Here is a 15,421-nt window from a genome sequence, read left to right on the forward strand (position 1 = left end):
GACGTACTTATCGATGAGCTTGTGCCCGTTGATGAAACGCAGGCTCTTGAGGAAGGACAGAGAGACGAGTGCGTGGGAGTGTCGGATCTTCACGTAGCCCGTCACTCTCTGGATCAATCCCATGAAGCTCTCCAGCTCAGATGTGATGTTATCTGGGGACAAGGGGGAGGAACATAAGCAGAGTGTTATAATAAGGAACCTCTGCTGTCACCGAAGCTGCTGCAGCAACACCCACACTTGTTCCTAATTGAAAAATCCCAATGAGTGCGACATTAGTTAGGATTTATCGTATGTGGAGATTAGCTAGTGAGCCGCTCTGTCAACTGAACAAACAAACGGCACATAATGTGATAATTGAGTTAGAAGCACGTGTAATGTTCATCCAGTCTGCCTCATTGGGCATCATGGCGGGAATAAGGGAGAATGATCTATATTTCTATTTTTATTGAGTATGATAACACAGGCAAGATGTCCTCTAGAGAGAAAGACTCGGCTGAAAATGAAAAAAAAAATTCATCATTTTAACAACCTTTGAACATGACACACAAGTTTCAATAAAAATGACAGAGCTCCATGTAATTAAATCACTCACTTCCGTGCCGAATGTTAATGTCCAGATTGCCGTCGATGACGGTGCAGCCCTTCAGGCTCTGAGCAGCGTCCACAGAGTCGATCATGGACGAAGGGCACGACTTGTCACAGGGTCCATTGCAGGCATTGCAAAACATTCTGTACATAGCAGAAGAGGAGAGGAGGGGGGATGGGGAGAAAGAGATGATTTAAGAGCAAATTCTTGCTTTATTTACATCATCCTGAAATAATTTGTCCACTCCCTAACTCATTCCAAATGATTCAGGCCAATAAATTCAACGCGTGACACAAGGCTATCTCTCACGCAGAGAGTTTAAACTCTGTCTCATCTGAACTCATGAGAGAGTGACTCACTGGACTGATCTCAGAGACGAAACATCGGTGGTATGTCCGAAAAAGAAATACACAGCAACAGAGAGCCGGCAACGGAGAGTTTGGGAGCCGACAAGACAAAACAGCGGAAAAGTTTGTCCGCGTGTCCAACAAAGGGGAGTTGAAGGGAGTTATCTCGTAAAATTTCTATGAGGATTTTTTTTAACAGTTTCTTGAACCACTAATAAAAAAAGCAGATCTGTGGAAAGACCTGAGAAAAGAAGGGTCAGATAAAGTTCAGGCAAGTACCCAGGATGCTTTATGCCGATGAATTCTTCATGCAATAGCCCGCAGCGAACAGCCTTTTTCTGCGATTATTTCAGTTGTGTTTACAAAAATCGGTCACGAAATTCAAAGAAATTTTGAAACCCCGATGCAGTAATGGTTCACGGAACCGTTCCAAAGCAGCAGCATCACATGGCTGCGCTATTTAAACACATCATCAGAACTCTGAAGTGAAGGGCGCGTCCTTACGGATTTGTCTCATTGCGTGTGAAGCCGGAGGGGCATTCGGGCATGCATTCTCCCCCGTGGAGGACAAACTGAGTGTCGTCGAGCAGGTGCACTTGAGAGCACAGATCCATGGTGATGCAGCGCCAGCCCTCGAACTTGTAGGTGCCCGGAGGGCAGTCCTGCACGCAGCGGCCCTCGTGGTGGTAGTGGAGGCAGGCGGAGCACGCCATGTCGTTGTGGGGCTCAGTGCAGCTGCCCAGGCACTGGCTGTGGCAGCACTCGCCCTGGTCCGTGCAGGCGAGCTTGCAGCGCTCCGGACAGACTGGGGAGACAGAGGGGTGGGGGGGGTGGACAGATGTCAGACAGTCTGCACAGCAGGATGCCGTTCCCATAAAATCAAGGATGGTAAAGGTCAAAAAAGAGGCAAAACACAGTGTATGTAACATTAAGGCTGCTGTGGATGGTCAATAATAGTAATATTAATAATAATAATAACCATCATCATCATCATAATGTTCAGAATTTAATATTGTTAGATTATTCTTCTTTAAGTTTCTTTGATTAATTCTTTCACATAGCCAATACTGATACTGACAACAGTGAAAACGAATTTCAGCAACTATTTTATGTAGAAAATGATTTTTTTTTAATATAAAAGAATGATTTGGGTATAAGTGAAGGTAAAAAGGAGGCAGAGCCAAAGGAAATAGCACCAGTTTGCTAAAACACATCCTTTAAAATGCAGAAACATCATATACATGCGTCTAAACACACGTTCAGAGAGCAGGAGGTAAACAGTAATGTGGCACATCTCAGCCCAGCCAACAACACCGTCAACCGTCTTAACAGCCTCTTATCCCTAATTAGGGTCACAGCGGGTGTTGGAGTCTGTCCCAGCCCCCTCACCCCCCCATGCCTGGGTAACAGGTTCAAAACACAAGGGAAAAAAAGAAAAACTGGAATTAAACCTGAAAACCTTTGGCTATGAGGCAACTCCGGTAACCACAGATGCCAAACGGATAAAACTGGATTATTAAAAAAAGTCAACATTAAGCAGGACAAATATTAAGACGTGCAGACAATATTCAGCCTTAAGAGCAAATGTTGATTTACGAAAAGAACGTCTGCATGTGCATCTGAGCGAAGAATCCAGGTAAACCACCTATTTATCCTCACCTGCCCTGATTCTGAAAGAAAAAACAGGAACATCTCTGCAATCAAAACAAACCCTCTTAATATTTTTCTTCACTAAAAGCCAACTGTAAAAAAAAAAAGAAGAAAAAACTCCACACACTCCTGCTACACTTTCAGCTTCAAAACAACCAGCGTGTCCTGTTCCAGACTATGAGAGGAAAAAATGAGAGGATAAAAGATTTCGGGATGTTTCAGATTAAGGTTGAGTAACAGGAATAACAGAGGCTTCTCTGTTTACTGGGAATCACCTAGAAACCAAAACCCATGATGGTGTATTATCAATAGCACACAATAGTTTCCCACAGGCCGACCTCGTCTCACAATTCATGTGTTTGTCTTCAACCCTGGAGATTAAGACTACAAGCAGACATAAATTACAAAGGTTGTCATTCAGGATGTCAAGTTTACCCCAAATAGCAACGCTTTTCCAAAAATATTGTCTAAATTTAGTATAATGTTCCTTTATAACAAACTCCAATTGTAGTCAGTGCAAATAATGAAAAACCCAAACTTGCCCGAGATTCCAACAAAGCATCTCACAAGTAAATAGTGTGTAAAAAAGTGTAAATAATCGACAATGCTAAGTAAGGCCAACAATAATGTTACATAAAATCAATAGTTAAACTAACATTTTTAGTGCATCACCGGTGAGATTAGTGCTGACATCGAGTTCAAAAGTTCTGTTTTCACTGCAGATGATTTATGCTGGAATAAGTTGCCAGCAGTTTCTACTTGTGATTTTTCTCTGTTTAAAATGTTTCTATCGAGATAAAGGGCCACCGTGGGAATGTGATGAGTTCAGGTACCTGGGGGAAAATGTAACCTGTCTGGGTGGTTGATAAAAACTAATTTAGGTATGAGAGATGGCACAGGCGGCAAAACTTCACCGTTCCTTTTGTGAATTGTGATATGTTTTTAATAAAATCGCCAGTGTTGTCTTCATTTGTTGCAGAAAAGCAAATTTCCCCAAAAATTCAATAAAGCTAAACTGAGCAACCCTAAACTGAACTAAAATAAGGCGAAGTGCTCCTGATTCCCGTGTCCTTGTGCAAAGACACAGCTATGAAGCTATGCACAAACACTCACTGTGCACAGACCCACACATCCCTCTACTTCTATCTTTGGGAAAAGTTTTATAGGCATATTACACGACCCAGCTCGTCACCCTAACCCTGACCCTAACCCAATTATAACCCCCCTTAAAACCATGTTTAAACCCTCAAACTGTCTTTTGAGGTGGTGTGGACCAGTCAAAAGGGCCTCACTTTGCTAATAGAATGCAGATTTGGGTATTCAGTATATAAGTAAACACAGAATGATACAAAAAATGTACTGAACATTAATTTTACTATTAAATTGTGATTCTGCATCATTACCACATGTTGTTCTCTACACATGGAAGGTGGCATGTTCATCAGATCCACAGAATACAAGGCATTTTGTCCAAATCCCCCCCCCCACACACACACACACAGACATTGATTGTGATGAATATTCTGTTGCTTTACTATATCCAAACATCCATGTAGGTGAAGAATGAGATGTGCATTAGAGCTGTGTTGCAGAATGAAAATACATGTTCCCTACTTGGAAAATTCCTTCAGGGTTCTAAAAAGAGAAGAAAATCTAATCTCATGCAATAGACCTGACACAATATCTTGATTCAATGCACTGCAAATTGTCTCAGGAATTCGACATCACAGCTTTCTGAGAGAAACCTTGAAGTTTCAGAGCAGCTCCTGCATGCAAAACTCACACTCGGTGCATGTAGTGCATGTGTGCCTCCCGAACACTACATCTAACTGTCCTGGTTGTGGCCCAAAGAAAATGCCAGAGGACTTTTTTATTTTATTATTTTTAAGACGGCTTCCAGAGCTGACGCACACGTACTGTAGGTCCTCACATGGCAGCTGTGATTTGATGGGAAACATGACGCTGACATTGGTGCTGGGTTGATCGAGGTTGCACATTTGCTGGGGCCGGTGGGAGCGTGGGGGGGGGGGTGCTGACATCAGCGCAGCTTAATTTTCTTGGAATCCTACCAAAAGGGGGCAGCCAAGGCAAACTCTAATGAGCCTTGCTGAAGGAGGACCCTTCCTCTCTGCATTATTTTCACAGATTCCTCAATGAAGAGAAATTCCAAACACACATAGCTTCCTCCAGAAGAAGCCAACGGGAGGAGGAGCTGCCGCCTTAAATCCATATAAGTCGACCCGGTCTCACTGTGTGACCAAACAACCCGTGGTATCAGGGATACAATCCACTATTTATAGATGCCTCTAATGCAGACTGTATTTTCGTGCCGCTGCTCTCTACACATAGCTATGCAGGGAATTGTGGGTTGCCACTACTTCAAAAGAAACCTAATGGGGCTCTTCTCCAGATAAGTCGTCATCTTTGGACTAAATTAGAAGCATGAGCAGACCGAGATTCGACCTATTTCCGTGCGCTCTGTGCTACATTTGACCAGAACTGAAAGGCAAGAGAGCAAAGAGCACAAAAATGCCGACGGGCAGCGTTTGGACGGTGACGTCAGGCTGTACAGTAACAGACGTCAAACACAGGTTGGTTCTTACAGCAGTGACACAACCCCCACCAGAAGCTTCTCTCCTGCTCTTCCTGTAAATAAACACACTCAGGCTCGACACCAAAACCCACCAAACGACAACCTGTTCCTGCTGTTCACCAGAACTCCCCGACTGCGGCAGGGGGGAGAAAGACTCGTCTCTTTGGTGGAGACAGACGACCCCTTGATTTTGATGTGAAGGTATCCTCCAATCACTGCACTATGTGAGGAATCTGCAGAATGTTTCAGACCGCAGCACACTCGATGGGGAGAATGTTAATCCCCCTTGTTCTGCTACAACAACACAATAACAACTTTAGGAATTGCCATGGAGACCCGAGAAGAGGAAGGATTTCAGCTGCAAACATGACTGTGGAATGCGATGTGGGCTAGGAAGAGAGCAACATCTAAGAGAGAAAACGAATCAATTGGTATCGGGTCCTGACGGAGGAAGGAAATCGGGGAAGCATCAATTTATATCTGCGAGGTTGGCTACCATCATGGCGGTTCAGGGTCACGAAGGCCACAGTTTCGCTCCAAACCTGCAGTAAAGCCTGATAAAGAGGACTTGAGTGCTTTTAAGGACAGTTTAAAGACTTGGTTTTACTTTGTAGGCTCTTAAACGGGACTGATGTTTGTTTTTGAATTTGTGAGGTTCGTTTTTTATCATCCGCGTGTCGTCTCTTCTTTTGCTGCAACCAGTGCCATTAAAACACTACAGTGACCTCTTTGTGATCCAATTTTTTTCCAGAACCTATTCCAGGTTTTTCCCAATGTCCCCTGAATAACCACCTGGCGGGGGGGAGAAAAGAGGATCTTTTTCACCATACAAAACCAATGAATCCTAAAAAAAATTACTTATTTTATGATTTCTCTTGACAATATTGAATAAAATAAAACACAATAACTTGAGAAACTTAAATGTCTCAAAGAATTTGGTTTCACCGATACTGTTATCCAACCCAGTGTCTGATATCAGCGTCTTTGTTTTCAATCGCCCCATTTCACACAGTCACTATTGACCCCCCCCCCCTAAAAAATTCCATCTGATAAACAGAAAGGTTGGCTGCGAGTGTGTGCCTGTAGGGACGAATGGGTTTCAAAAGGACTAATGTATTATTTCACTGTGCACCGGTGTTGGGGCGGAAGAGGGCCGCGCTCTTCATCTGAATGCGACTCATGTGCCATTTGCTGTGTAAGTGGACGGCTACACTGTTTACATGGGAAGGCTGGCGACTTGCTCGCTGCCAGCAGGCCGCCGTCACATTTGAAGATTAAACCAGATTAAACACAACAAATGAAAAGGTGCAAGACAAGGATCTAATGTGAGATAAAATCTTCCATTTGCCCGATGCTGTGGAAGCACGCTGTTTTCCCTGTGTCAATCATGTGAAGAAGGAAGTGTGACAGACAGTTGGGAAATCATTCATTATTCACAGTGGCGCTGGAGGGGAGGGACGACATCGGAGGAGGGTGCTGGGAAAGCGGAGGGTGGGGGTTAAACTGGGAGCTCCTCCTGGACCAATAGCAGCTGGGAAGGGGTGGTTCTAATCCCGATGACTGACATGTTATTGAGTCTGGAGCAGACATGGTAAACAAGTCCTCTCTTGAGAGGGCATTTGGGAGGGGGGGGGGGGAGCTGTTTCCATAGCGATTAAGCACAGCTTTTCCACGGATTCGGAGAAACCATAAGTTAACGGGAAAACCTTTAACAAATGCACTCAACATGACTCATTAACATGATACTTGTGAACTGCATTGACCATTAAGTGTAAAGTTGTGGGAGGGGGGGTTTGCAGCATGTAATAGATCAAGTGTGATTTGAGAGACCAGTGTTTATGCACATAAACACTAATGCTTTGGCAGAGAAAAGGGTTAACGGGGGAGCTGAACATGAAGTGCGTCTATCGTGTTATAACATGATTAAATTTACCGCAACGTCACCTCTAAATATTCGGTCCGGACACGGCGGTGGAGATTCCCCGCGCTGTGTCACAGCTGGGCTACTGACTGCTACTGAGAGCAGTAGCAGGCAGGTGAGCAGACTTCAGCTGGCCCATGAAGGGGCTTCTGCAGCTCAGATCGTAGGCTGAACGCCCAGCTCACTAAGCTCCATCAGGCCACATCCTCATCCGGCAACTCGATCCTCTCTGGGAGCCCCCAGTGGATCACTCCAGACACTTGTTTAAACCACATCAACCCAGACAGCCAGAGAAAGGATGCTTCCTCCACTCAGGGCCAAAAGAAAACCACATCAGAGATTCCAGCGATGCGTTACTGCAGCAGCGATACAGCCTCAAGCGCAGGGATGGGCTGAAGCGGTGTTTTCCACCTTTACGTGCGTGCTGGGAAAGCTGAGTGTTTTGCTGATCAGAGGGATTTTTTTTTAAGAACAGCAACATATCTTCTCGTGCAGACAGCTGGTGCAGGAAGGCTTGACTAAATCTTTGTTTTGCACACAAATGCGCATGCGTATGTGTGTGTATGTGCATGTGTATGTGTGTGTGTGCGTGTGCATGTGCACGCCAGCCAATCGCTCCCTGTCCCAGTATTTCTGTGTCTCTTCCACTCCCATGCCCACTAAAGACCAGCAATGTGTTTTTCGCACAACTATGTGCTGGTCTGTGTGTTCAGGCATGCGTGGCATTTCCCCTCAGTTGTATTCAGTCACAACAACAACCACACACCCGCACAACCCTTCCTTGTAGCCTCAGGCCTCAGCTTACTCATTAGTTGCTCCTGTGTTTTTGTTGAACAGGTACAGATGGCCAAAGTAAGGAGTGTGCGTGCGTGCGTCTTCATATATCAGATCCCACACAAAGTCACAGGTTAAAAATATTCTTCTTTTTATTTGGTCTCCCAGGCTGTTTATAGAAATGTATAGTGGATATATTTATTTTCACCTATAATATCACAATCGTGATAAGCAGTGAAAACATTGTGGTGTTATTTTACAGCCAAACTGCCCAAAACTCCCTACAAACAGAATAGAAACTAAAAAAAGTAACCCTAACCCACACTAAAAGTAGTCATTTGTTGCTGAAATGGCAAAATTATAAGTATTATAATAATATAATTTGCTTCTTCAGAGAACGCAACACGCTTGACAGATGTTATCTAAAAACAGAGCTTTGCTTCATTTACAGGAGAGGACCATTTAACTCCACTTAAGTGCCACATCTAAATTTAAATATTACAAGGACACCTGTTCTGTGACCTGACCTGCTGGATGCTGCTGACATCGACAACTATTTTCAAATGCTGATTTTGTCTTTAGAAAGAAAAGGATCAGCATCGATCTCCTTGAGGCCAGTTTGATGCTTTTGCCTCTCGTCTGAGCTAAATAATGACATTCACCGAAGTCTCCATGTCAGTCGCAGACACCAAAGGTGACATTCAGCATAGCTGGGCAATATCTTAAAATAGACGTAAGCATGGGGAAAAACAACTGGTGGAAACTCACCTTTTTTTTTTTTGCTCATGCCACCTAACATGGTTCTTTTCGTAGATGGTGGCTACTAAAAATAGTCGGCTTCTGAGATATGTTTTGGCGAAAAAAGTTATTGCATTAGCAGCTGGGTGACTGGTTTGGGTTCAAGAAAGCAAAACGAAATCAAAGCAAATGCATAGTTAGTCGTGTGAAGTGTGCTTGGCTCCCAAGCAAAGGCAGCATGACTACGTAACGCTGAGAGAAATATAAAATGAACACCCTTCTGCTTCATTTAGCTCAGGAGGTTGATGTTTAAACACGCAGGCACAGTCTGACTCCTGGCTGAGGTCCATTCGTCCCCTGACAGGCTGAAACCCAGAAACAAACAGGCTCGATTCCCAGCACATTTACACGTCACTGTTAATGTGCCTGTGCAACATTCATCTTCATCAAATGTAACTTTGTGGTTTAAGGGGTTCAAAACTCATCCTGGCCCAACATTTGGCACAATGTCTGGAATCAACACGACGCATTTTTACTTTGAATCAATGTGAAGGACGGGTTATTCCAGATTAAGTGGAACGACACTGAACCCGCCCGGAGTTCAAGGTTAAAACGCTATGGTTTGTAAAAACTGAGGAGGAATTTATCCACCTGGGTGATGGCAGGTGATCCGTACAGATAGGTTTAGTAAGATTTTGGTAAAAGGAACGGCTAAGCTGGGAGGCTGACTGCCTCTTATTGCTCCAGCACATCTCCATCTTCAATCTGGGACACACGTCTTGTTTTCTGTAACCTCAGTGGAGCCCGACAGTCCATGAAGCTCCATGCGCTCTTTCATATGTGACATCTGAGTTTGGGGTTTCTTTTCTTCTCCACATAATTTCACTTTCACGGTAAATTTACTGTGCACGCATACAGTCTCCTTATTGTGGGCCTGTTTTCACTCCTTACGATGAAGAAATTGAGGCCTCGGCAGAGACGTTTGTGCGGGGAGCTCAAATCTCTTACAGCAGGACGTGGAGGACTGAGCTGTACAGTATTAGTGTGATGGTCTGTTAGGATGGCTCAGTAAACTCAGTATAAGTTTCAGCCACATCAGAGTTTTGGAGTTTCCCTAAAATGCACAATGCATGATTTGCTATTGTATTTAGTCTCTGTTTGTAGTGCTTCTTGGACATTTAAATGACATAGAAAAAGGCATTTTTGCATCCTGATACAATTAATATCCTTTCAGTGCATCCAAAGGGTGAGCCACATTAGCTTAAAAACAATTCCTGTATTAAAAGTGTTGAGCACCAACAGTTAACAGGGATGGTTTATTGTTGCGTAAATGTAAAAGCTCCAGTTTAATAACAAAACCATTGCAACACATTAAGCAGCGAGCCCAGTATTATTGTTTTAATTATTAGCAAATCAGCTGAAGAGGCTTTGTGTAATAATCGACCCCGAGAAAAAAAAGTTTAAAATTGAGGGTTATATCACCTTTACTCACAGTCTCAGCACACAGCAGCTTCTACGTTTGGTGGTAATCAGATTTTACCATGACGCAAATCTACCATTAAATTCTGCGCTCTCTCTCAAAAAAAAATAACAGTACAGTTATTGCACAGAGTGGAAGCCATGAGATAAAGGACTTCAGCGCAGCGTTAAAGCTGCTGCGTATATTAGAGGAAAGGCTCCAGAGAATTGGGCTCAACGCTGGGAGCATAGCAGCTTACATATATGGCCCCCGGAGAGGCCCATGGGTTAAAGGTCAGAGGGTAGGGGCCAGTGATTGGGCCAACTGTTGAAAAGAAAAACAGGTCTTACAGTACTAACAGAATAAGAGGGCATGAGGATGGAGAGGGACAGCTGATGGGTCTGAAACAGTCCCCAGCCCACATTTCCCATTGGCTGCCAGTGACATCATGATTCTACCCCCATATTTCACCTCCTCTCTTCTCAGTGGGTGGAGTTTTCTGTTATTCCCCCCCCCCCCCCCCCCCCCCCCCCCCCCCCCACCGTCTACATGCAACCAAATCAGACCATTTCCCTCTCCATCACGCGCGCCCACACACACACACGCACACACACACTTTCACAAGCACACACACGCTCGGGAGTCTGCTTCATTTGCCCCTTTTAGGGACCTCAGCAGCGAGCATGGCCACTCTTGTTCAGGAGGAGGGAAGAGTGAAGCGAAGGAGCAAGAGAACAGAAGAACAAAAGAACTTGTAGACCGCCATGTGCTCACTCACACTCATGTACTACTGAGCACTGACTATAAACAACTGCACGTGTGTGATACTTGTTCAACCAAGTTAGTCCTAAAAATCCATGGAAAGACTTCTTGGTTTTATCCACTTTCTTGCTCAGAAAGCTGCTTGGCAGTTTTGTCAGGTTATAAATATGCGCTGGAACAAAAAGAGAGCCCAATCCATACTTATCCACTTTGTTACAACATACATTTAGCACAGGCATCTGACCCTTTGAAGAAGTCTTAATCATGACCGATCGATCACGGTGCCAGACATGCTTTGCGTGGCTGAAGAGCCTGGAGGTGAAGGATGAATCGAAGGTGACTAAAGTGCATTTAACCCAATATGAAATGAGGCCTTTCACTGTTGTTCCACACAAAAATGGGTGATTTTTTATTTTGGTCACAGCACGGGGAATCTCCACTGGCACAACACTTAATGGTTTCTACTTAATGTATAACAAACAATGCTGGGATAAAACAGTTTTTAGATTGTGTGTGAGTAGGGGGGGAAAGGGGGGTAATTCCCAAAACATTGTTTCTGCAACTACTGAGTGAAAATCTGAGCTGTAAAACATTGGGAGTCCAAATGCCAATAATGTGGTGGGAATGGATATAAAAAAACAAATCTTCCTCTAACCACAGGAAGTCCTAATCTCCCCATATACCAAACAGGAGACTTCAAGAAGAAAAACTGCCCATGCTTTCTCCCACAAGCAAACAATGTCTTCCATTCAGAAGGTCTGTGGCAAACCCTCACAGTCAGGGGAGACATAAAGACAGTTTGAAAACACTGGGCCACGTTCCCTCTCCTCTCCAGGCCAGATACAACTTTTTCCTTCCTTCTGAATAAAAGGTAGTGTTGGTTGGGGGAGAGAACCACTTTGCCCCACCCCCACCCCTTCACAAAATATGCCTTTGTCTTTTAGCCTTTATAGACCTCGCGGTGCATAATAGACCGGGCTGCACTGGCATGAGAGCACCAACAGGGGGCTTCTTATTCTGACTTTAGGCTTCAGAAATGATTCAAGCTAATCAATATGAACAGCGACAGTTCCAATGATTCTCCTTCACTCACTGAACCAGCACTGTGCACACAGCAAACCTAAACCCCCAGCATCGTGCATCCATCCTAAAGGTTCACAAACACCACTGTCCTTGCTATAGTCTGATCTACTGTCTAATTCAGTGCTTGTTTCTCATTACGGCACCGACTTCCTTGCAGGCAAATGACATTGTGTCAACTCTTGATATGCTGAAAATACGGCAGGAGCCTGTCCTATATTTCCTTGACAACTATTACATATTCCTCCTGTCTCCGCATGCAGTCATTTGTTGCAGTTATTTCATAAATGTCTTGTTAGCTGTTATTGGTCTGAAGGCTGCCAAACTGCACATCATAAACTAACAAATGGAAGACCGCGGGCGATATTTACTGTTTCATGTGGAACCACGCCACAGCTCTGGAAGTGACTAAGAATGTAAAGACATCACCCTGCTCATGTAGCAGACTATATCTCTGATCTAAGGATCAAACTGCCCCAAGCACCACAGGTGATGGTTCACTGTTTGCACCTTTAAATCCTTGATCCTTTGGTAATCTTAACCAAGTGTCATGAACTGGTGTTAAACATTATCTGGCAGAAAATGTGCTCTGAGTTACACATTAAAGACGAGACTGCGATAAGAGGCCGAAGTAAGAAGATGACACACGGCTGCTATAGATCACAGATTTCCTCAAGAATGCACCGAGACAAACATGGATGTGGAAACACTCAACAGTTGGTGCTCCGTCTAAAGACAGCCAGGGGACAAATAGCTGGCTGACAGAAGAAATGGGAGCATGCTGCTCAATCAATGGACCATTAATCTCTCTCTCACACACACACACACACATGCACGAAAGCATATATGCACCCACACAGCAAGAGGGGGTAAAAAGGGGACATATCCTTTAGCTACCACTTGAGAGAGCCATCAAAGTGCTGGCTGCAGAGTTGGGCCTTCTTCTATGGCCACATTTCTAAACATGGCTTTGTCTTGTTTGATTTGAGCCACTATCACTGTGTCCAAACCCCTCTCAGAGGAGCGGGTGTATGTGCCTCTGTTACAACACAACAGCTCCCCACTAACTATGTGACTGTTGTCTTACTGAACTGGAAAAAAAGCGACGAAAGGTAGTGCTGAAAATGATTAATTATGATTAATTTAAAAAGCCCTTAACATGATAGTCTATAGCTGCTGGGAGTGGCCTTCACACCACAAGACCTAGGAATGAGTTTTGGTGTCGAAAGACTTTTTGCAGAACTAATTTAGCTTCCACCTCCCACTGTGAGTGATGATGAGTGGATTAGAGTTTAATATGCGTTTCATTTGACAAAGACAGATGAACAAAGATTTGAAAGCATTGGTTCGTCAGGAAGTCAGCTGAAAAACCTGATAATCCGTTCCTTCCGAGAAGGCTTTACATGCCTACAGGCACACATTCACGCTGCAGGTAGGAAAGGTCGACCAGCCACACCTGAAGCTTGTTATTACTGTGTCAACTGTCCCCGATGGGGTTATTTAAAAAGAAAACAAGAACATGACTGTGACAAAGTATGGAGGTGGCTCCTTGTGAAGTTGTTCACTTGGATTGTGGGACAGGAGGGAGTTGGAGCATACAGGAGGAAACAACTCCAGAGGACGTCCTCGTCTCTCTGAGCAAAGGCGACGGCATGTCCTCCTGTCTGTGCTGTCAGTCTGTGTCAGCTTTCATTACTACAGCAAAACACAGCTAGGAGTGAACGGCTAAAAGTGCCTGCTACACGATATCACGTGGATGGCAGCACGGACTCTTACAAGTATCATGTTTTCATTATTCAATACAACACATTAAATAAGAATTTACTTCATGGTGTGTTGAATATTTTAAAATGCCCCACTTTTATTAAAAAAACAACCTTTCATCCCATAGCACGGTCTCTTTGCGGTAATTCTGGTTCGGTTTAGTTGAGCCACAAAGGCCCTGTCAACTTATTCACCCACAGCCATACATTATTCGGATAGCATTGTATCGCCAGGGGAAACAGATGAGCGAGTGGAGCAGGCGTGAATGTTCAACCCTTTTCCCCCGACATTAGACCCCTCTGCTGTTCCGGTGTGTATCAAACTGTGCTGCACGCCCCCATTTCCCCAAGGAGACTTGAGGTCAGTGGTAGGGAGGGGGTAGCCACAAGCAGGGGCGTGTGTGAGGGATCGATATACTGTAACCTGGCATGTCACAAGCATATAATATACTGCCACAGAATAGAGTAAGAGACAGACACTCCAGAAGAAATAAAAGATACATATATGTGATACAGCTTTCTGGCAGCTTCTGTGCAATGGCTTCTAAATTTTACCATCAATTACAGAAGGAACCACTGAACTGAACAGTGAAGCCCCATGCAGGATAAAAATATGTACAATAAAATGTGTCAATAAAGCATATTCAAAAACATATATGCATATACTGCCTATTCCAATGGAAAATAAATGTGAGAAGAAATGGTAAAGTAATGAGTATGTGTTGGCTGCATGTTAAAGCAACAGCGGAATGGATTTCACAACGTAACAGCATAAAAAAATGTATCTGCAAAAGATTCACACCTCGCAGATAAAAGAGCAATAAGAATCTGTTCTCTAAAACTGAGGAAATGTCGCAGTGCGCCTGACATTCTGAGGACCGATCCTGTCGCGGCTGCTAAGTGAGCAGCCTCGAGCTTAAGAAGAGCCCAAATTGGGCCTTTATTCCAGACGCCACAACGCCTCAGCAGAGGCATGAAAAAAACACAAACACACAAAGCCCGAGAAGAGGCTAAAGTGTATGTGTGTGGGCCAACCCCCAGCTCCTCCTCAGCCTCAAGTCACTTGCGCACACACATAACCAGCTCCACCACAAGCGCCTCTGAGCCGCGTCTCCCCCACCCACACACAGCACACAACCTGACCCGCCTCCCCTCTCGCTCGCACTCCCGCCGTACTTATTCTTCTCTGTCTCTTGCTCCCCCCTTCCCACCCTCATTCATAAAATGGCTGCTTCTCAGCTCCAGCTGCTGGCATGGAATTTAAGGATAAGGGGTCAGGGACAACAATGGGCCAAAGGGGAGAGTCTTGTTTATTCTATATTTCCTCCCCCTTCCATCCCCTTGTGTACCCATTCCCATCAGAGAGTCCAAGATATGTCACCCTAATCCCCCCTCCTCCTGTATGCCAGCCTAACCCTTCCCTAACCGTCCAAAACAAACCTGATACCCTCACGGCCTGGGAGGGGAAACTGAATCGTGGGCCCGGTGGTGGGGAAGGCAGGCGCAAAGCAGAGAAGTGGGCAGGAACAAGTACTGTCTGGCTCCTCCTCAGAGGCCATCAGGAGGGGAACGGGGACCTTCTCAAGTTCCATCCCTGGATCACAACGTCTGGGTTTCAGCCATTTCACCACATCACACACGCACGCAGACTACAGCATGTGTTTTCCACAATCCAGAAATGTCTGTGTCTTTTTTATGCTTAAAGGTTATGGTGGATACGATGAGCATTTTGAAATTCAAGCTTTAAA

General features: G+C 44.6%; 1 protein-coding gene across 1 annotated transcript in view; it reads right to left on the bottom strand.

The window, feature by feature from the left end:
• igf1ra (insulin-like growth factor 1a receptor) overlaps window positions 1-15,421 on the bottom strand; it is a 56,871-nt gene that overhangs the window by 12,996 nt on the left and 28,454 nt on the right. The window contains exons 3-5 of the mRNA XM_003967057.3: window positions 1,438-1,738; window positions 593-729; window positions 8-152 (exon numbers count right to left, since the gene is read on the bottom strand). Coding sequence (XP_003967106.3) covers window positions 8-152; window positions 593-729; window positions 1,438-1,738 — 583 coding nt within the window. The remainder of the gene's footprint in view (window positions 1-7; window positions 153-592; window positions 730-1,437; window positions 1,739-15,421) is intronic.

Source organism: Takifugu rubripes, chromosome 9 (assembly GCF_901000725.2).
Source record: "Takifugu rubripes chromosome 9, fTakRub1.2, whole genome shotgun sequence".
In the NCBI taxonomy this organism is placed as follows: domain Eukaryota; kingdom Metazoa; phylum Chordata; class Actinopteri; order Tetraodontiformes; family Tetraodontidae; genus Takifugu; species Takifugu rubripes.